Source organism: Rhineura floridana, chromosome 5 (genome assembly GCF_030035675.1).
Source record: "Rhineura floridana isolate rRhiFlo1 chromosome 5, rRhiFlo1.hap2, whole genome shotgun sequence".
Lineage (NCBI taxonomy): Eukaryota > Metazoa > Chordata > Lepidosauria > Squamata > Rhineuridae > Rhineura > Rhineura floridana.
In genome coordinates this window covers 109,749,925-109,773,178 of record NC_084484.1, presented here as the reverse complement: position 1 = coordinate 109,773,178, position 23,254 = coordinate 109,749,925, and the positions used below count along the sequence as shown (strand labels likewise).

The 23,254-nt window shown below is 40.3% G+C and overlaps 1 protein-coding gene across 2 annotated transcripts in view; it reads left to right on the top strand.

Moving 5' to 3' along the window:
- The first annotated feature begins 608 nt into the window (after positions 1-608).
- NCAM2 (neural cell adhesion molecule 2) overlaps positions 609-23,254 on the top strand; it is a 534,690-nt gene continuing 512,044 nt past the window's right edge. For both annotated transcript variants that reach the window (XM_061627895.1, XM_061627894.1), the window contains exon 1: positions 609-1,039. In XM_061627895.1, the coding sequence (XP_061483879.1) occupies positions 988-1,039 (52 nt within the window). In that variant the 5' untranslated portion in view covers positions 609-987. The remainder of the gene's footprint in view (positions 1,040-23,254) is intronic.

The following is a 23,254-nucleotide window of genomic DNA, read 5'->3' as shown; positions in this document are numbered from 1 at the left end:
GAAATCTCACCCACCCCCTTTGCGGCGTCTGCAAGACAGATGGTTCAGGCACCTTTCTGACCACAGACTCCAGTAGCAGTGGCGGCAGCGACAGCACCTCCTGCAAGATTCCTCTCCCTCCTTCCCCGCACCTCTGCACAACCTGTCGCACTGCATAGGCATGTGAGCCCACACGTATCCCCTCCAAATCTGCATATGCATTAATCCTGCGGCGTTCAGCCACTTTCAGGTTCTGCAGCCTTGCCTCCCTCTCTCTTTCCTGTTCTACCTTGTCTCAGAGCATGTCTTTTGCTCTCTTTTCAAGAGCAGGCGCGCGCCCACAGCTCCACGGGCAACCAGATAGCCGAAGCCCCCCCTCCCCCCTTTCCGAGAGGAGACCTTGGGGAACCTGCTCCAAGCAAGCAAGTAGAGCCGTTTTCGCGGGCATTCCGTCAGGGAAGGGAAAGAGACGGAACTCTCCGAGGAGACACAGCAGCAGCATCTGAGAGCAAAAGAGGCGCGGAAGAATCTCTCTTCTGCTTCTCTCCTTCGTCGCTCTTGCCGCTTGGGTCGAGCTGGCCCAGCTTCTTCTTCTTCTTTAAAATAAAGCCGTGCATGTGTGCTGGCGGAGGGATATTTCCCAATCCTTTATGTGTGTAGCGGTCCTCCTCCGGCGGAGCCGCTGCTGTTACCGCGGCTGCCGCTACCGCTGCCACTGCCGCCTCCTTGATATAGCCAGGCGCGAAGAGATGCTTGCAGTCACTTGGTGAGCGTCGCTTCTCAGACTTCGGGGCTGCAGTTTTCTCTGTGCGCGCGCGCGTGTGTGTGTGTGTGCGTGCGCGCGCGCGCGCGCGTTTGACTGAAGGGGTGAGGAGACTTGAGAGTGAGCTGGAGAGAGACACGGTAGCAGAGGCGGAGGCGGCGGCAAAGTAGGAGGAACACCGCCGATTTTTCCTGTGCTCGGCACCTCTTAACTTGGGAACTGTCCACCAACGTGAGCTCCTGAAAATGAACCGGCTGACTCTCTACCTGCTCGGATTGTTTCTCAGTAGCGGGCAAGGTAAGAGAGAACTCTCTCTCTCTCTCTCTCTCTCTCTCTCTCTCTCAACCCCCTTCCTTTGCTTGTTTCACATATCCCTCAAGTCTTCCTCAATCTCTTCATTATCGTTATAATGCAAATAAAAGACCCCTTTCTCTCTCTCTCTCTCTGGCTCTCTCTCACACACACATCTCCACCAAAAAATTAGCACTTGAAACATCATTTTGCCTTTGTACTGGCCACCTTCTTAAATCTGTTTCTCAGAGGAAAAGCTGGATGGGAGAAAGAATGAAGAACAGATATGCAAACTGCCGTTTTCTTGGGAGCTATTTTTTCATAATCATTGGGAACAATGATTGTCCTTGTTTCTTCTGAATTGAGATATACTGCAATAAAAGGAATGGGATTGAACGTAAAGCATTTCCTCACATATTAATTAAACTTGATTTAAACATTAAAATAAATTAGAAAGGAAATGGAAGCTCTTGTCAGTGAAAAATTCTGGAGCTCCCCTGCAAGGAGGGACAATCTCTCTTCTTGTGGTTCTATAAGGAGAGGTTTTGTGGATTAAATTTGCCATCAGCAGACATTTGGTGCCGTGTTGTGCATGACACATCTGTAAATCTATAGGTATACACACAGCCTTTTTGATGCAAGGTGGTGACTGGCATGTATACATCCATAAAACTGAATAGCAGTTGTACAACAAGAAGGAGCTACAAGCAAAGGCTACACCTCTGTGGCTTTGTTTTTTGTGTATATGTGTGCTTTTGTGTTTGTATTTAAATGCATAGTTTAGCAGTGCTTCCCTTGAAACAGAGACTGGACTGTGTTTGTTGTGTGCTTCTTACTCCTAGGTTACTTCAGGATTCCCACTACTTTTGGTTAGGGGGAGGGAGTGCTGTACTGTATGAATGGGACACACTAACAGAACCTCTTTGTGCAAATTAATTGCAGCGTTTCAAACTGTTCAGACAAGTTTTTGGCATGGCTTAAAGACTGAGCTAAATTGGTGGAGGAGCTTGTTTTGCCCTCCATGGGAAAGGATTTACAGGTTTTATGGCAACTTGTTACATGGAAGATATATGTATTATATATATCAGGAGAAAAGTACCAAGGACAGAAGCTTGCCATATATTATATGTATAAAATATATCTTAAAAGGGGGGGGGGATCCCACCATCTGGGATTACTTCAGAGCTTCAATGCATTCTAGGTTGCGCTTTTTACTGAATTATTCTGTCCAGTAGGGGGTGATAGAGTTCTATTGAAATGGCTAAGTTTGTTAATTTCACTGTGTCAGAGCAAGGTTTTTACACAGGGAGAGAGTGAGTCTGTCTTCTATCATTCTTCAAGCACAGCTTGACATTTTGGATGTGACTTCTGCAATTCTCTATTCTCATCTCTCTTTTCCCCCACCCATTCTAAGAAGCTGAGCACATGCAGTGATATGCAAATTAGCCACACAAGCCATTTTCCTGCCTTTCTTCCTTCCATTACACATGCTTGGAATTAAGACCTGCGGCAATTAAAAAAACAAAAACCCAGCATCAGCAGTAAAGATTTATAAAATGCCTAAGAGCAAACTGTTGCATGTTTTCAAGCCAACAATGTAAGGGACACTGGGGGTTGTATGTCTCAAAATAATTGTATATTTCAAGTCCTTGGGAATGCCACTGCATGCAATTGTCTGAAGAAGAAATGTAACTGCTTTTTTTTTGCTATATCTATATAAATACCATATTTATTTATCACACTTACGATCTCCTATAACTTTAAGAGTGCCTCGTGCATATCTCCAGGTGGTCTCACATCCAAGGCCCAATCTCCTTAGCTTCAACATGCAAGCTAGATCATACGCCTTCAGGACCAATTCTTGGGGTCAGATTGTTTTCAGTTAAATTTGCAATGAAGTAATGTTTTTGTTATTCATTTCTGAAGGTCTTTTCAGTGTGCAGTATACTTTACAGTTAATTCCTCATCTACATAGCAATCTTGTGAAATTGTGGCTAGCTCAAGACCACTGGGTTTTATATCCAAATATGAACTTGTGTTCTTTTTAGGTCCAAATGCAACATATTATTGTTATCTTCCACACTGTGCAGCTCTCTTATGTTTGTGTGTGTACATACATCTCTTGTCTCTTCAGAATAATTCATCTCACCCAATCTCACATACAAATTGCCACAATTGTTGTAGATTTAACAACCTTCCTTGGCTAAATAAAAGACAAGAAGTAAGGAGACAAACTTTGTTCATAACAAGAAACACAGATATCTTGAAGGAGAGGATGCTTGAAAAAAGAATGTTTAGGCAACAATTTGGTGCAATTCTTTTGGATAAAAGAAAACTATCCTTTGGGAACTCTGTTAACTTCTTAACTGTTTACTCTTCTAAAATCTTTCAATGCCTTCTCTCTCTCTCTCTCTCTCTCTCTCTCTCTCTCTCTCTCTCTCTCTAACTGAAAGAAGTGGGAGAGCATATGTGAGGCACAAATAAAATAGATAGTAATCACTGGGGTCATTTGTTTTAGATATACAAACCCCCAAGGTTCAGGTTTTATGTTGGTAATATCATAGTTATGGATTTTATGAAGCATGGTTGAAGCTTGTTTCTTTGTGTTGTCAGACTGGAAAAAATAATGCATTTCTGAGCAGTCACAATATGCTTGAGCTTCACCAGCTGGGTGCTCAAAATGAGTGAAGTGAAAAATTGACAAACCTAAGTGCTTATCAGTGCCATAATTAGATAAGAAGGTCCAAATCAACACATTCTACTGCCAATGATTTTATGAAATGCACTGAAAAAGATGTTTTGAAGAGTTTGGGTATTTTAAAAAAATGTAATATCTGAAAACTGTCTAGATTCAAGTTGATTCTGACTTATGGCAACCCTAAGAATCTTTTTTGGATATATTCATAGGGTTTTCATGGTAAGAGGTATTCAGAGGTGGTTTACCATTGCCTTCCTCTAAGCCGGTATTCCCAGGTGGTCTGCCATCCAAGTACTAACCAGGCCTGACCCTGCTTAGTTTCCGAGATCAGATGAGATTGGGCGTATTCTGATAAAAGTTTGGCTTGTAGCGTTTAATTTGATCTTATAACTATTTTATTAATATAAACAGGAGTACTGATTTATGGAGGATGATGGGATTGCACATTGGAACTTATCGTGTTGATATTAATGCAACTTTAGGATTTCACTCTATGCCTATCTTTGTGATGGAATAGGAACTGTGTTTCTGTACAAAGGTGAACTGAAACAAATGACATACATTTTGATTTTCTTGCTGTGTTGAGTATGATATGAGAAGGAGAAATTTGTTTGCCTGAGTTTAAATGTACCTGTGTATAAATAACATAGCTTTTATCTGACACCCCTAACACCCTTCACAAATGAAGCACTTGTTTGTAGGGATACGTGAAAATTTCAAATCAGTTTGTATCTCAATTCTCAATTTCCAAAACAATATGAGAACCAAAGCACAACCATTCTTCAAAATCCACACTTGTTTGATTTGTGATGCAGTTTGGCAACCAAACAATATTTACAAAAATGCATATGTTAAGGGAGCACGTGCATAAAAACGAATACGAGTGAAAATGCATTATATGATGAGAAACATATGATTGTGAAAATGTGTACATTAGTCAAAACTGCCTACAAAAATGTGTTTATTAGGAGAAATTCTCACTAAAATGCTGGAGATTTTCATGAGGATTTTTTTTTTAAAAAATCACAGATTGCTGCAGAAATGTGGAATACTAAATTTAAGATTGGAAAAAATAAGAAAGAGAGAACTGAAATTGACAGATCTTTCCATCCCTACTTGTTTGTAGAAAGTTCACTACCAGTCAGCAATGTCTCTTAAAAACGATATTGGGCGTTAGGGTAATATTAGAATTTTGTAGAAAGTCTCTTTGAAAACTGATTTCCCTCTCCTCTCTGATTGAACAACAAAAGAATAATCTTTCCTGGGAATAAGAGTGTTGTTAACACCAGCAGTTACCCGTGACACCCTTACACTCAAAAAGGTAGCTTTTCCTGGTACTCTGGCATTGATGAACAACTGATTGGCAAAACACAGATACATTCTGATGACTTGTCCAGGCTTTTATTCTTCCTCATTATATTTCTTTAAAACAATAGTATAGCACAGATGAGTGATCTCCTACAATCCTTCCTGAAAAGAGAATTGGGCTGATGCTAAAATGTAATTATGGAGGATGTTAATGAGCCACGTCGAGAGTGTTCTTTTGGCTAGAAAGAAGAACATTATGACCTTAAAAAGAAAAGAAAGAAAGCATAAGAGAGTCTGTTTACTTTGTGCTGGGGGGTTTGAAAGAGGAAATTTACAATTGGTTGGATAAAAGTTGTGTTTTAAAAATTAAACCGTTTTGCTAGCATTTTGCCTCCACAACACTCCAAAAGTCAGAGAGGACTTCTTTTACTAACTGATATTACTGAACAGTATAAATGATGGATTACAGTTTAGTCAATGGGATTTAATTGACTTTAAACCATACACATCTGGTTAAAAGTCTTGTTCATAAGACTGAAGGAGATGTTATGCTTTAATTGCTTTGTCTGATGGGAATCTGTGTGAAGGTCATAGGAGTGAATGGTTAAACATGCATTGTTAGAAAAAAATTCATGTCAATTTGCAAGTGGAGTCATTTTTAAGTCATATTTTCTATTTATTTATTAAATCCATTAACTTTCTGAGTGGTTTGCAGCACAATGAAGCCACAGTTATCAATGCAGCCCCCAAATAATAGCACACCTTGGGCAGTTTATTCAGCTTCAGACAAAACTCACAACCAGTACATATGATGCTGTCCTACATTTTCTTGTACATGCACTTGCATGTACAAAGTATTTGCCAGCAGTTTGTGAGAGAGTTGCTGCTGTCTATATCTATAATATAGTGTGTACACATTATACTTGGCCATGTGAACATGTACCTCTGAACAGGCAGGATTTCTAGACCATTCTCTTTAGGTCTGATCTGGGCCAATGCAGTTGTTACATCTCAGTCATTAGATACAGAACAGATTTGGGAACAGGGACATTCCTATTACCATTTTGCGATACCACTCATTTTCTTGGACACAGCTTAAATCTATCAACCACTCCTACTACACAAATTTGCAATGCTTTAGGCTGCAATCCAGTACATACTTACCTGGGAGAAAGTCCAATTAAACCCATTGGAGCTCACTTCTGAGTAGACATGTATTGGATACTGCAGTCACACAGGGAGATTGGAAAGATTTAATTTATGCCCATGTGCCTTTCATGTTAACTTGTCAGTATCAGCTATTTTGGATACAATAGTGGAATGACAACCAAATACCCCCAACCTGTGTAATGGATTTGGAGGCTTATAAATGGCAATACGGAACAGTTTCTGTTTGATCTGTGTTTCTACAAATTTACAAGAAAATATATGGTGGCTGGGTTTTTAAGATTTCAGTTTTTCGCTCTTTTCAACGAATCAGATTTCAGATTCTAAATTTAGTGGTATTTCTTCAATAGCTGTAAATAACCATTCTTCTTCTATTTCCCTCTTCCTTTCTGCTCTTCTCTAAGACACACACATGCACACTGAAATCAGTGGAGTACTTGTTGGAATAGGATGACTTCAGCAAAAGCATATTTCTGGAAGCTTAATAATTGCTTTCTAATATCCTCTGCTATTTGGAAGTAAATCTTACTTTCAATTCAGAGGTTCATGGCACAGTCTCTGGGCCTAAACATCAAGGCTGTAAATTTTGAAGTATAAGTGCACTGTCTATGCTGTAATAACTAGGTCCTTGACCTTAATGAAAAAAATGTTTTCTTAAATCACATTACATATAACCCAATATATTTCTTCCATTCTGTAAATGACAAAAAAGAGAAACACTTTAATTTGACCTCAACTAAACGACATCTAGATTACCCATTGATACCAACAGCTGTGCATCATTTTTGGCATCATTTTTTTATTCGGAGAATACATTTTCCTCTCAGAAAAGTGCCACATAGGTTGGATCCAGACTTCATTATGCTTATAGTAGACCTGCTGAAATAATAACTTAAGTCCCATGATTTTAATGGGTTTCCTCTAAGCATGACTTTAGTATGGATCTAAATCAAGGATTGGTTTAACTGAGTCCCGGAATATCATGATGACATCTGCACTATTGTCAGCACCATGCAGTGTTTGGGGAGGGATGTGTGTGATGAACGGGAGGAAGCTGCTGGATTATTCACTTCTTGTATAGTGTACTTCATATATGCATCAGTTCCATACAGCAATTGTATGGGACATGGTGACCTACCTTCTGTAAAACTTCTGCCAATTAGTCCCTTGCAAGGAACAACTAGAAATTCAGTTAATTAGTTTGCAATGCTTCCTTTGTTCTTAATGGTACATAGAGCTGTTTGTCACCATTCTAACTATGATATTCTTCACTTTTAATAATGCAAGTGTTTGAAAAATTCTTACATAATCTTTATTCAAGAATATGGGGTGATTTTGTTTGGAATGTTAGTACTTTCAGCCTATACCACAGAAAAAGAAATATTCCTCTTGCCCAATGTTTGTCCAGCTCTAACTCCACATACCTCCTCAGTGCTAATGTTTGAAGATAAAACTCTCTTCAACAAGCTCTAAACACAGTGCTACATAATTAAATTTCAGTACATGCATATGGAAAAATGATTTTCCATGACTAGTAACAACAATGAGGTTATCATACTTTGGACACATCATGAGAAGACATGATTCACTAGAAAAGACAATAATGCTGGGAAAAACAGCAGGGAGTAGAAAAAGAGGAAGGCCAAACAAGAGATGGATTGATTCCATAAAGGAAGCCACAGACCTGAACTTACAAGATCTGAACAGGGTGGTTCATGACAGATGCTCTTGGAGGTCACTGATTCATAGGGTCGCCTTAAGTCGTAATCGACTTGAAGGCACATAACAACAACAAAGTAACAACAAAGATTTTTCACAACTAATTTTTCACAGTTGTAATTGTTGGCAACTATCTTTGTCTTTCAAGTAATGATTCTGCAGCAAAATTCTTCCAAGCTACACAGGAAGTGGATTGGATTGTGAAAGACCAACCCAAATTATGTTTGCAGTTTGACAAATTTGTAGGGCAGTACAATATATCAGAGAGGAGGTCAGGTCTCCTGGTCCCCTGGTGCATTCACTATAGCTGCCCAATTTCCCTGCTTTTTAAAGTTTGATAGAAACATCTGTGGACTATAGATACATTCTTAAACTGCAAGATTTTTTTTGCCTGTTAGTGAATTTCCCTTCTTTTTAATCCAGGAGGTAAGAAATGGGATCCTGTCCATGTTTGCTGAGAATGGATTGATCATTTGCATGCTTACTGAGTTCAGTAGGATTTTCTCCCCTGCAATCATGCTTAGGATAGGTGAAACTGATCGCAGGGGATGGCGAGGGGAGGAGGGGAGCAGTCAGGAAGGGGGGGAGGGCAGGTTTGATCATTTGCATGTTTATTGAGTTCAGAGGGATTTACTCTCATGCAGTCATGCTTAGGTTAGGTAAAACTGACCATGGGGAGGAAGGCCTGGAGTGGGCAGGAGAGGAGGAAGAAGAAAGAGAGGAGGGGAGGAGGAGGGGAGAGGAGAGGGGAAGGAGGGGAAAGGCAGGTCTGATCATTTGCATTCTTATTGAGTTCAGTGGGATTTACTCCTGTGCAGTCATGGCACTCTTGCCACTCTTGTGGCTGTATAATAAACCTTATCAGACACACTTTGGCACTGATTGGTAGTAATTATCAATAAAGTCAAATGTGGCTTGGCTATACATATCTTAGAGGTCACCTTCTTTTCTCAATATTATCATTGTTCTTAACAGCCTGATCCTGTGGATTTGGGAAATCGGAACATTCTGTCCACCTTTCTAGGAAAATACTATTTGCTTCAGAGAATGGCAAGTTGAGCTATATGTGTCATACCTGTTTGTAGGACAAAATGGCAAAACAGTTGTAACTCAGGAGGCTGGTCGAAATCCTGGCATGGTGATTAGTCCTATGTAGAAGTCTATCCTCCAATTAGAAATATTTCTTCTGTGATCGAGGCATCTGTTTTTCTCCCTCATTCTCAGGACACTTTCAAATTTCTTTCAAAATTTCTTCAGAATTTGGGTGGATGCAGGACTGAGAGCTTTATTGTTGTGAGGTGGCCATGGGTAGTGTGTAGTTTTTCATTCCATTAAATATTTCTGTAGCACTCTACAGACTCTTTTTCTGTGATTCTGATCTGAAAAGGGCCCATGGGAAAAGTTACCTCAAAATGTCTTCCCCTGAGCTTTAATTGAAGAGTAGGAAATCCAGGAGGGTGATGCCAAGTGCCTGTGATTAGTGTAGTTGTTGATGTAATTTTACCCTGGCCTTTGACACCTGAGAGGTATATTTTTAGGATCCACCCTATTTTTTAAAATGTGATTAGGGATGTAAAATTTCCAGAAATTTTGAAGCCATGGAAAAAAAACCAGGTTTCCCCCCGTTTTTTCAAGAAAAAAAATGAAATTTTCAGGAAAAATTAAAATAATGCAATATTAGCACTTTTTACAAATAGAACAACACTTTGTTACTTCAGGAACATAAAATGTAATTATGTACAAATTGGTTTGGAATAAAATTATCACACTTGATATATTAAAAGTGCATGTTATTCAAACAATTATTACAAATTGAATTTACTTTTTAAATTTTTTACTTTTTTTGTAACAAATGGATCTACAAGATCCTGAACTGTAAGGAACACCTGAACTGTAAGGAACCTCTTTCGTTTTGCCAGTTTATGAGGAACAGGCAAAAAACAATTTAAAAACAAAGACAGAAGAAACAATCAACATTAATAACAAAGAAAATTATGTCTATGCTAACCCTCCACAGTGTCAAGTATCCATTCCCATAAAAAGAACTGAGAAAAAAGGGGGGGGGACCAAGATTCAATGAAACATTTTATTTATCATTTAAATTTCCCTTTCATTTCTCTAATCTTTTGAAATGGGGCAGAGCATCGTCGCTTTGCTCACTTCCCTTTGCAAGGGCAGCAGCTGCTTGCACCAAGCCGGCTCCAGTGCGGGTGCAAGTCACGTGTGCTCCCGATGCCAAACACACGCGCCACACACTTTTTGCTTTAAATGGCTGTGCTTCCTGTCTTTGACCTCTCAGAAACAGGGCAGACCCTTAAAAGTGAAAGTGCTTTTTTTGCTAACATGTTCTTTTAAAAAAATGATTATGAGGATGATGAAATCACCTCTCTTTTTCTCATTGAAATGTTATCTGTGCATTAAAAAAAAAAAGCTAAAAGGGTACCTATGGGTTTCCTGCTGGCCCATGTGTGTTTCAGTGGCACACATGGGCTTTATAAAATAGCCAGTGGAGAAATTGGGACAGACACAACTGGTCTCAGGATGCTTGTTACAGTCGCTTTTCTGAAGCTAAGCAGGAGCATAAATGAGTTCAAGGAAAAAAGTTGGGTGGAGGGCCTTTCATAAAATTCTAAATATTAAAGGCAGGTTGGAGCTAGGAAGTGTAGCTGTCTTTTTCTAGTGTTGCACAGTGAGAAGGCACTATTGAGAAAGGCACATAGGAAATAGCGTAGTGGCAAATTCAGAAGTGTAGGGTCCTTTCATGATAGTCACAGCCACTGCCCCTCCCCTGCTTTTCGCTGCTGGGTTCAAAATGAGATCCTTGTTAATGCCTTCTCCCACAACAACAGACATCCCTAGGGGCCAATCTGCATGAAAGAGGAGTGTATTAGATATTGAGAAGAGTCTTCTCAGTGGCTGACTCACCTTCTTTCACTCTTGATTGGCTCCAATCTGCAAGAAAGGACAAGGAAGCATGTCAGAAGCCTCTTCTCAATGGCTAACACACTCCCCTTTTATGCAGATTGCCTCACAGGATCCTGGAAACAAAGAGACCCTTCTGGGACCCTGCTCAGTAAGGGGTCTAAGACCCACCAGGACCCTGGACGACTACATCCCTGCACATAGGGGTGGCTGTCAGTTTACAGCTACCATCATACCTAGCCATACAAGTTGGGGCTGATGGGATTTGGAGTCCATCCACATCTAGAGAACCACAGCTTAGCCACCCTGGCATAAAACAATCTATAGCTATCAGGGGTTTTGTATTCTCATTTCCGTTAGAGGGGATTCTCACATACCATCTCACCACTTGATATGTCTCACCCATCTTTCCTGCTCTGTCCGTTATGTTGCAGTAACAGGTTCTCCCAGACCATGCAATGGGTCCCTGGATTGTCAAGATTCTGTTGCTGACTCCTTTTCCCTGACCATTTAGAATCCTTTGAGAACATTCTATGATGTCACAACTGCTCAACCAATGGGGCAGGTGCTCTGTAGGCAAGAGGCAGACAATAGTTGACTGTTAGCATACTTTGTCGTCACCAAGACACTCTTTCAAAGATGACATTTCTCTAACTTTATTCCAATGCAGGGGTCAACAAGTTTTTTAGACCAGTGGACACATTTGGATGTTTGAGCAAGTGCCGTGGGCATTCTTTCTCTGCCTCCCCTCTCATTTCTTCTCTCCCCATCCCCTGAATGACACACACACACACAAGTGACAGAAAGAGAAAAAGTGCATGCACATACACACTCATGCGTCGCTTTTCCAAGGGTCAAATAATTAACCTGAGCCTTGAAAAGCACATAGAGGTAAGAGAGGAAGTAGGAAACTTCCTCCTTCAGTTCTCTCTCCTGGCTATGCTTAATAGATTTCTACCAACTTCTCCATCCTATGGAGCTTTGGAGGGCCCCGCACTTGGCGATATAGAGAAGCTGGGCTGCGGTGGGGTTTTCCTCTATCTTCATAATTTTGATGTAGTTCTTAAACGTTTTTACTTCGAATTCTATTGTTTTCTTAATGAATTTTCACTTTAACCACATGAAACTATGTATAAATACATTTAGGCTGTGTGTATGATATTGTAATTTAAAGGTGTAATTTTAATTTTGCTAGTTGTTTATGTCACTACTATTGCCATTACATTCAGTGATATACGGGAATTACGATTCATGAGTAACATTAGTACAAAAACATTACTAAGGATTCTGTATGGTCTGGTACGGGAGGAGGTCCATGGGGGGTGACACCATGAGTTACCGCACTGGGTGACACCAACCCTAGGGACGCCACTGGAGGAGCCTGCACCTGTCTTGCCATCTTAGTGTCAATGGCCATGCAGATTTCTTTTTTAATCTTCTGCCAAAAAAAGGGGGGCCTTCTCAGACAAGCTTGCATATGTCAGTGATAAGTACATGCCTTTCCTCCAGCTTGCAGTCTGGAAGATACAGCACAAAAGGAAAGGGGATGGAGAGGCAGGAGGACAAAATTAAACCAGGCAATATTCCGCAGTAACAGAGTTCATAGAAAGACCCACTGGAACGGAGTGGTGTCAGAGGGAAAGCAAATGGTCACTGGTGACAGTGCCAATAAATTTGTCCCACGTTAGGCAGAGGGGCGACAAACAAATCCAAGGCACACAAACCCCATATATGGAGACATCAATGACTATTTGGGTAGATGTTTGAGGGGGGCCCATGACAAGCATTGGTGGCATGTTCCACTTCCACATAAATAGATACGCAATCTCCATGGAGCCTGCAGCTCTATAAAGCAGCCTAGAGAAAAAAGATGAACACCACCACCTTGGGTTTGACTTGATGGTCTTATAGGCCACTTCCAAGTCCACTATTCTAGGGGTATATGACCACCAACACCATCACCCGGGATAGAAAAAAGCCAACACTGTGGGTGGTTCCTTGCAGTTGCAATTTTCAAGTGGGATTCAATAACATATCATCAAATACTGTTTGTGCAGTTAAAAATGCTTTGGAGGACTGCCTCTTATAGTCAGAGGAAGGCAGTACGAAGAGCTAATAAAGGGATAGGATCATTTTTGTTTGCAAGTGCTGATTTAAATTTTGGCGCCAACGGGCACCATTTTGTCCATTTACCTTTTCAACAGGGTCCAGGGTGGGGAACACAGGCAGCTCCTCCCCAATCTCCGAGCAGTGAGATTTCCAGGGTCCCTGCGCTCATACAGGGTTTGGTTTCCTTTGGGAAGATGGTTAGCGGAGACTGCGGTGTCTTTATGAAATATGGTTTATTTACACACGGCACCCAAAAAGCCATGGTGCGGCCAGTCTCTGTGCCTGCCTCCTGTACCCAGCCTTTTTCTAGACACACTCTCAAACAAACTTCTCCTAGCCAGCAGGAAGGGGGGGAAGGCTCTCCTAAGAACATAAAGAACATAACAACATAAGAAGAGCCTGCTGGATCAGGCCAGTGGCCGATCTAGTCCAGCATCCTGTTCTCACAGTGGCCAACCAGGTGCCTGGGGGAAGCCCGCAAGCAGGACCCGAGTGCAAGAACATTCTCCCCTCCTGAGGCTCCCGGCAACTGGTTTTCAGAAGCATGCTGCCTCTGACTAGGGTGGCAGAGCACAGCCATCATGGCTAGTAGCCATTGATAGCCCTGTCCTCCATGAATTTGTCTAATCTTCTTTTAAAGCCATCCAAGCTGGTGGCCATTACTGGATCTTGTGGGAGCAGATTCCATAGTTTAACTATGCGGTGAGTAAAGAAGTACTTCCTTTTGTCTGTCCTGAATCTTCCAACATTCAGCTTCTTTGAATGTCCACGAGTTCTAGTATTATGAGAGAGGGAAAAGAACTTTTCTGTATCCACTTTCTCAATGCCATGCATAATTTTATACACTTCTATCATGTCTCCTCTGACCCGCCTTTTCTCTAAACTAAAAAGCCCCAAATGCTGCAACCTTCCTCGTAAGGGAGTCACTCCATCCCCTTGAGCATTCTGGTTGCCCTCTTCTGAACCTTTTCCAACTCTATAATATCCTTTCTGAGATGAGGCGACCAGAACTGTACACAGTATTCCAAATGCGGCCGCACCATAGATTTATACAACGGCATTATGATATCAGCTGTTTTATTTTCAATACCTTTCCTAATTATCCCTAGCATGGAATTAGCCTTTTTCACAGCTGCCGCACACTGGGTCGACATTTTCATCGTGCTGTCCACTACAACCCTGAGGTCTCTTTCCTGGTCGGTCACCGCCAGTTCAGACCCCATGAGTGTATATGTGAAATTCAGATTTTTTGCTCCTTAAGTGTTTCAATAATAAAAGGATCTTCTTGGCCCATTTCACCAGTTGCTGGGCAACTAAATAAGCCCATTAACTACCTGGCCACTCTGTTTGTTTAACAAAAGAAATTCATCTGGCCAGCAGAGAGAGTTTCTTTGCCCGCAGGTGCAAGTCTCCAAATCAGTGGTTGGAAAGGGGGCCCACAGGAATCATCCTACCCAACCCTCATGTTTCTTCTTCCATGGCGCTGAAACCCCCAACCCCCCATAAGTCGCAGAGTGTCCCCCAAGCATGCCCGGGCGACCAGCAGGGAGGGGTGCAGCTAAATGCCCCCTCTTTTTGTTTGCGGTTGGTTTTTTTTAATCCCCTTTTTCTACTTGATGAGGTTTTTCCCTGACAGCATGTTTCTTCTTCCATGGCGCTGAAACCCCCAACCCCCCATAAGTCACAGAGGATCCCCCAAGCATGCCCAGGTAACTAGTAGGGAGGGGTGCAGCTAAAGGCCCCCTCTTTTTGTTTGCGGTTGGTTTTTTTAATCCCCTTTTTCTACTTGATGAGCTTTTTCCCTAACAGCATGTTTCTTCTGCCATGGCGCTGAAACCCCCAACCCCCCATAAGTCGCAGAGGGTCCCCGAAGCATGCCTAGGTGACCAGCAGGGACGGGTGCAGCTAAATGTCCCCGCTTTTTGTTTGCATATGGGTTTTTTTAAATCCCCTTTTTCTACTTCAGCTTTTTCCCTGACAGCATGTTTCTTCTTCCATAGCGCTGCAAACCCCAACCTCCCATAAGTCGCAGAGGGTCCCCCAAGCGTGACCAGCAGGGAGGGGTGCAGCTAAAGGCCCCCTCAATAACTGCTCATACTGTAGACAGACAGTCTTTCTAAATAATCAGACTAGGACCAAAGGATCCAATAGACTTTAAATACTACAGAAGAATGATGACTAGTAAATTCACACCCATAAACTTAATACTTTGGCATTTGAAGTTCTGTTTTTTCTAGGATGCCTTTAACAGCATTTTTGTTGTTGTTATGTGCCTCCAAGTCGACTATGACTTATGGCGACCCTATGAATCAGCGACCTCCAAGAGCATCTGTCATGAACCACCCTGTTCAGATCTTGTAAGTTCAGGTCTGTGGCTTCCTTTATGGAATCAATCCATCTCTTGTTTGGCCTTCCTCTTTTTCTACTTCCTTCTGTTTTTCCCAGCATTATTATCTTTTCTAATGAATCATGTCTTCTCATTATGTGCCCAAAGTATGATAACCTCAGTTTCATCATTTTAGCTTCTAGTTATAGTTCTGGTTTAAATTGTTCTAACACCTAATTATTTGTCTTTTTTGCAGTCCATGGTATCTGCAAAGCTCTCCTCCAACACCACATTTCAAATGCTTTGATTTTTCTCTTATCCGCTTTTTTCACTGTCCAACTTTCACATCCATACATAGAGATCGGAAATACCATGGTCTGAATGATCCTGACTTTGGTGTTCAGTGATACATCTTTGCATTTGAGGACTTTTTCTAGTTCTCTCATAGCTGCCCTTTCCGATGGGGATCCAATTGGTTTCTCCATATTCTGTCCTTACAGTAGTCTCTTGTCCAGAGTATAGATTGTGCATCAGGACAATCACATGCTGTGGCACCCTCATTTCTTTTAAAGCATTCCATAGTTTTTCATGATCTACACAGTCAAACGCTTTGCTGTAGTCTATAAAGCACAGGGTGATTTTCTTCTGAAATTCCTTGGTCCGTTCCATTATCCAACGTATATTTGCGATATGATCTCTGGTGCCTCTTCCCTTTCTAAATCCAGCTTGGACGTCTGGCATTTCTTGCTCCATATATGGCAAGAGCCTTTGTTGTGCAATCTTGAGCATTACTTTACTTTTATGGAATATTCAGGCAATAGTTTGATAATTATTGCATTCCCTGGGATCCCCTTTCTTTGGAATTGGGATGTATATGGAACACTTCCAGTATGTGAGCCATTGTTTAGTTTTCCATATTTCTTGACAGATTTTAGTCAAAATTTGGACAGATTCAGTCTCAGTAGCTTGTAGCAACTCTATTGGTATGCCATCTATTCCTGGTGATTTGTTTCTTCCAAGTATTTTAAGAGCAGCTTTCACTTCACATTCTAAAAGTTCTAGTTCTTCATCATACAGTTCCTCCGTGAATAAATCTGTCATCCTGGCATCTCTTTTATAGAGTTCTTCAGTGTATTGCTTCCATCTTCCTTTTATTTCATCTCTGTCAGTCAGTGTGTTCCCCTGTTGATTATTCAACATCCCTACTGTTGGTTTAAATTTCCCTTTAATTTCTCTAATCTTTTGGAATAGGGCCCTTGTTCTACCCTTTTTGTTGTCCTCTTCTATTTCTATACAGTAACTATTGTAATAGTTCTTTTTATCCCTACGTACTAGTCGCTGTACTGTTGCATTTAGGGTTCTGACTGTGTTTCTATCTCCTTTTGCTTTCGCTTTCCTTCTCTCTTTAACCTTTTGAAGAGTTTCTTCAGTCATCCATTGGGGTCTTTCTCTCTTTTTAACTAGAGGTATTGTCTTTTTGCATTCTTCTCTGATAACGTCTCTGACTTCATTCCATAGTCCTTCTGGTTCTCCGTTAACTAAGTTTAAAGCCTCAAACCTGTTCCTTATTTCATCTTTATATGCTTCTGGGATGTTATTTAAATTGTATTTTGGCATTATGATTGCTTTGTTGGTCTTCTTTAGCTTTACTCTGATTTTTGATATGACCAGTTCATGATCTGTATGGCAGTCTGCTCCTGGTCTTGTTTTTGCAGAAAGTATGGAACTTCTCCACCTTCTGCTACCAATTATATAATCTATTTGATTCCTATATTGACCATTTGGTGATGTCCATGTGTACAGTCATCTTTTCGGTTGTTCAAAAAATGTGTTTGCAAGAAACAAATTATTGGCTTCACAGAATTCAATGTCTCCTGCTTCGTTTCTGTCTCCTAGTCCCCATTTCCCCACAATTCCTAATTCTTCTCTGTTCCCTACTTTTGCATTCCAATCCCCCATGATTATTAGCACATCTTGTTTTGGTGTGTGATTAATTTCTTCCTGTACTTCTGCATAAAATCTCTCCAATTCCTCTTCTTCTGCATTTCCCGTCGGAGCATAGACTTGGATGATGGTTATGTTGATAGGTTTCCCATTTAATCTCTTTGATATCACTCGCTCAGACCTTGCGTTGTAGCTCCTAATTGCTCTTGCTACATCACTTCTCACTATTAAAGCAACCCCATTTCTTCTTAATTTCTCATTTCCTGCATAAGATATTTTGTAGTTGCCTAATTGGAAATGTCACATTCCCATCCATTTTAGTTCGCTCACACCAAGTATTGTAATGCTGATGCATTCCATTAACAGCATTATAGTATACCATATTATTAACTTACCTAAGAATCCATACTCATGCACTTTCAGTGAAGTCTGAAGTCAACAGATTTTTATTTTCACTTTGGGTGAAGATTTTGAGTACAAACTGATCACAGTTTTACAGCTATGATAAAATGGGACCATAAATTATTAAGGAACCTTAATGGAATCAAGATATAGGTATATTGAAGTAAAACTCCTTGCAGAATAAATTAAACTGCTTTCTAAAACTGGATTGTGTCTTTAATTTCTCCCAGATCAACCAATAGCTCGGTTTATTTCCAAGCCAATATGAATTAATTTTTGAGCTAACTACCCACCATGATCTTCCAAAACTTCTCTGTTGTCCCATCCTACTTATCTGATTGTTGTGAGCAGATCCACGCCATACATTTAAAGCACAATATGGGACTTTTTTTTGTTTTCCTGCCATATAGCCACTTGAATGTGGTTTTCCCAAAGGTACTGTGATGTTGTATATTATATCAGTAATACAGGATACTTTTAATATGATCACTATATCATCCTTTTTTTCTTTAGCATTACTTTTTGTCCATTGGTTCAAAGAAGTAGTCAGTTATTATCCCCATACCGTTTCAAGAGGTCTGTGTATGTCTGTTTGTAAAAAAGAGGGCTTATGACAACCTTAGAATTTCACAGCCTATAAATCAAGTTAAAGCCATGTCAAATATCTGAAAGCACATATAGAACAGCTTACAAGGAGACGTAAACTCACACACATACACAGAGAGCCTCAAAGACATAAGAATGATATAAAAAGAGCAACCCCCACAGATGGACAGACCACAGGAATACAAATGTATAGGAGAAATTCACAGAGTCTTAACAGATGCCCTCAGTTAGAGATAGACCCACAGTTGCAGAATAACCCACAAACAAAAATAGGAAGACATCAGAAAGATATCAACGGTCTCAAAGATTAACCCAGAAAGACATAGCCCTACAGAAAAAGTCATAAAAAGCACACACAGAGAGGGAAGATAGAGACCCACAAATGCAGAGATGCCTCCTCCCAATAGGCTTCTATTGGCTGTGCTTGCTCAGTCTGGAAACAGCCATTTTTCTCCTTATGGGAAGCAGGCACCACTCTAAAAGAATAAATCTGCCAATCAGATGTGCAAAACTTATCATCATCTCCTCCTCCCCTGAAAAACCTTATATGGCAGGCATTGAAATACTTCCCAATTAGGGTTGCCAGGTCAGAAGTGTCCCAAACCCTGAGATTTCAGGAATGGGCCCTAGTGATGTCATGGGGTGGACCCTAACAATGTCATGGGGTGGGCCTGAATGATGTTACAGGGGCAGTCATGAGTGATCTCATTAAGCATGATACATTAAGCATCAAACACAGTTGCTTGGAGCATACAATTCAAATACACACACACACTAGATATGTAAAAATACATCCCCCATATAATAATTTATTATCAAAACCAGTTGGTCACTGCAGAACATTTTAAAAATAAAATAAAATCAGTATTAGTTTCCAACATAATAAAAACAGTGATACCTATCCTTTACTATGTTCACTCAAAAGTCCCATTAATTTACAGTACAATCCTAACCATGTCTACTCAAAAGTAAGTCCTATTGAATTCAATGGGGTTTACTCCAGGTATGTGGGATTAGCATTGCAGCTTTACTCCTAGAAAAGTGAGAACTGGATTAAAGTTTTATATTGGGAAGGTTTTCAAAACACTGCCCTCTTCAACAGCCCAGGAAAATTTAAACTTGTTTGACTCCTGCACACAAGAGAGAAAAAGACTGAAAGCTATATACTTACTCAATTTATTAAACAACAGTTTTCATGCCTTGCAACGTGGTCTTGGTACTGCCTGGAAGTCAACATTTATTGCCTACAAACCTGAAAGGGTGGGGTTAGAGCACCCAGCTATGAGCTCATTTCACAGAAGTTGTGGGGTGGATGCAACTGACATTTTGGTGTATATCTCTTGAATCAGACAACCTAGAAACTTAATTTTTTTAAAAAAATGAAAGCTGAGAGTCCAGAGATTAAGGTGACCTACCCAGAGATCTAGAGAGGACCCCCAAAATCCAGAGTCTCCGGGCAAAACCCGGACGGTAGGTAAAAGCAGGAACTCTAGGAACTTTCAGGCAGTGGAGTTACATTGTTAAAGAAAGAAATCAAGAAAAAGGAATGACAGGGAAAAATAGGGTGAAGAGCCAAGAGGAACTGTGCAATTTTATGGCCACTGGGTCATAGACAGAAGTAGAGTTTTAGACCAGAAGTGGGGAAACCATGTCTCTGCAGATGATGTTGGATTATAACTCCCATTATTCCTAATAACTGGCCACGCTGGTCTGGGGCTGATAAGAGTTGGAGTCCAACAACATTTGGAGGGCTTCAGGTTCCCCACTCCTTGTTTAAAGCCTAACAGGGACTATTGCCAGAGGCAGCTTCTACTGCCACTACAGCAGAGCAATCTGGAATAAGAAGCATTAGCTAATGCTGGTAGACAGTGGTGCAGTTATCACATTTTAGACTCTGGACTTACTGGTCCTATGAAGCCCTCTTTTTATATGGTGATGTGTATTACTTCACAACCCAGGATTGTTGGCCCCCTTCCTCATTCTGCTAAGTTGGGCTATGGACGTTTGACCCAAAGTCCTGCCCTGACAGTACTACTGCTTATGGAAGTAAATACCTCATATTGATTTGAATGAACCAGCCAATTCTTTGGCTATGGTCTTCTAATTATTATTGCTTATATTAAATTAAAACAATATTGATCATAATCTCTGTATATGGGGAATAAGACCAAAACACATGTGCAAGTACTAAAAACAGGTATGCTGCACTTGTTCGTGGGAATAACTAACTTTTCACATTCAGTTATTTGTAATCTGAATTTGTTGAACCAAGGATATAGCATTTTAGGAAGCAGGAAACTTTTACATATCAAATGAGTTTTGTGGCTTATTTTCTGGTATTATATTAAAACTTCAAACTGTTTTAGGATGATCAATATTCAAATCATGTTGCTAGTCATTGAAGCATTGGGGCTGGGTGATTGGATATTAAATGGCTTTGTGCCATTTATGGCAGTTCCGGGCTCTGATTTCAACAACTGCTAAGCGCTTGGATGGATATCCTATATTTGCATTTGATTTCTGTAGCTATTTTTGCTTATAACGTCTGTGTACTTACAGGGTTATGATGCAATATTGTTACTTTAAAAAAGACTGTCATGTTTTAACAGGAATATGTATAAAAAAGTGTTGGTACACCCCAATTTTAACATGTCTAGGTCTGTTCTGAATATATACGGCGGCTAGAAAAAAAGGAAGCTTTCTGAATAAATCAGATTTTTTATATGCTTGAGTTTAATTGTGGATTGATTTTTCTTTTATTTCCACTTTTCAGCATGTGTATGCATTTTTATTTTAATTATGTATTGTCTTGTCCCTCATGTTGCTAGAACCATGCATTTTCATCAATATAATTGTATGTGCTAATGAAAAAGAAAAATGGGTCTGAGCAATAAACATGAACTGAGGTTTGAATACAGTTAATGAACATGTTAGTTGTTAATAACTTGTGTTGAAAAAATTAATGAAATATATCCATGGCTGTTTCTAGACTCATGGTTAAGTATGAGTGGTCCATTATTTAAAGTCTACATAGTTTAGAGTGATGCCAATAATGGTTCTAAGAGTTACCCTTTATGCACACAGCAGGTCTTAACACTGGAACATCTGTACTACATACTACTATGCAAAAATGCTGATGCATGCAGCAGTGTTTGTTCCTAATAAAAATAGATGCTAGAAAAGCTGATGGTGCATAATACATTTTGTAGCTTCACCTGTGAATCTTTAATATGAAAATCAGCGGCATGTGAAAGAAATAAATGTGAGAGTTCAAGGCACTGTAATTGACCCAAAGCTTCACAGAGAATGTGAAGTGTATTGTACATGTCTGGGTCTGAAAGCTGTTTGTTGTTTTTAGTAGACTTTCAAGTCGGGTGTTTTCTGCACCATTTCTTGAGTCCTAATGGGGGAAGACTTCTCTTCTGCTTAGTGTATGTTATCCAAGATAAGGCTTTTGTGATTAACAATGAGGACAAAGAACAAAGCTCTTTTGATATTACAAATAATAATTATTTGTAGTTGATATTACAAATAAGGTTGTGGTTACCTGGGTTCTGAGTAGAAATGCACAGACTTTTACTGTGGCTCTAGCTTCCCTAGAAGTGGCACCTAACATTATTCTTGTATATCTCTATTATTACTTTTTATACACTTACACTTGCTGGCAGCTATGTCTTCATTTATTGGCTACAGTCCTGTTTATACTTGTTTTTATGGTTACTGGATTTGAAAGGGATTTATTTCTTATTGTGAGCTGCCTTGGTTTCCAGTCTGCAACCCTACCTCACATGGTTGTTGGAAAGACTCCATATACAAACACACACTGGAGATGTAAAAATACATACACCCCATATAATAGTTTATTGTCAAAACCAGTTGGTCATTGCAGAACATTTTTTAAAAAAATCAATATTAGTTTCCTACATAATAAAAGCAGTGATACCTATGTAAGCCCTGCCTAATTGCTTTAAAAATAGGATTGGAGAGGGAGAGAAAGATTTACAATACAAACACAATTATTTGTTATGTTCGCTCAAAAGTCCCATCAATTTACAGCACAATCCTAACCATGTCTACTAAAGAGTAAGTACAATTGAATTCAATGGGGTTTACTCTGGGTATATGGGATTAGCATTGCAGCTTTACACCCAGAAAAGCAAGTACTGGATTAAAGCTTAATATTGGGAAGGTTTTCAAAGCAGTGCCCTCTTCAATAGCCTAGGAAAATTTAAACTTGTTTGACTCCTGCACATGAAAGAAAAAGACTGAAAGCTATATACTTACTTAGTTGATCAGATTTTCAGAAAAGCAGGAAAAAGCAAGTTTTCTGAGTTGCAAAGGGCTCTAGTTAGTGCCTTGTCAATGACAACTCTTGCTTCACTTATTGGCTACAAAACCGAAAGGGCGGGATTGGAGCAGCCAGCTATGAGCTCACTTAACTGAAGTTGCGGGGGGGGGGGGCTGATGTTTTGGTGTATATCTTGGGTACCAGGCCACATAGAAAAATATTTTTTTTAAAAAAATGAAAGCTCAGAGTCCAGAGATTAAGGTGATGCACCCAGAGAGCACCCAAAAATCCAGAGTCTCCAAGCAAAAACCAGACACCCGGCAACTCTAATGGGGCTATAGTGTATGTAGCCCCATTCTCTTGCTGCACAGAACTAGCAGTGGCTTTTTCTTCTGCTGAGAAAAGCAGAGATGCACACTCTTTCTAAGGCTTCAAATGTTAATCCTTTGTGGCAATATAAAGACCAAGGGGGAGGAAGGTGTGTGTGGAATGCTGCCCTTTCACATCTGAGAAGTCCCCCTCTCAATGCTAATCCTCGCTCCAGAGGAAGGGGTGGTTGTCTTAGACAAAAAGGTTCAGTGCGCAGTCGTGAAAGATTCCCTCCATCATTCTTCTTGATCTCCAGAGATGAGGGAAGGGTTTCCTGGGGCTCAGCTTGATATCTGGAATATTTTCTCCTTCTCATTCTCCACCTCCTCCTTCAATAGTGTACAAGAACAAGATTGAATTCCT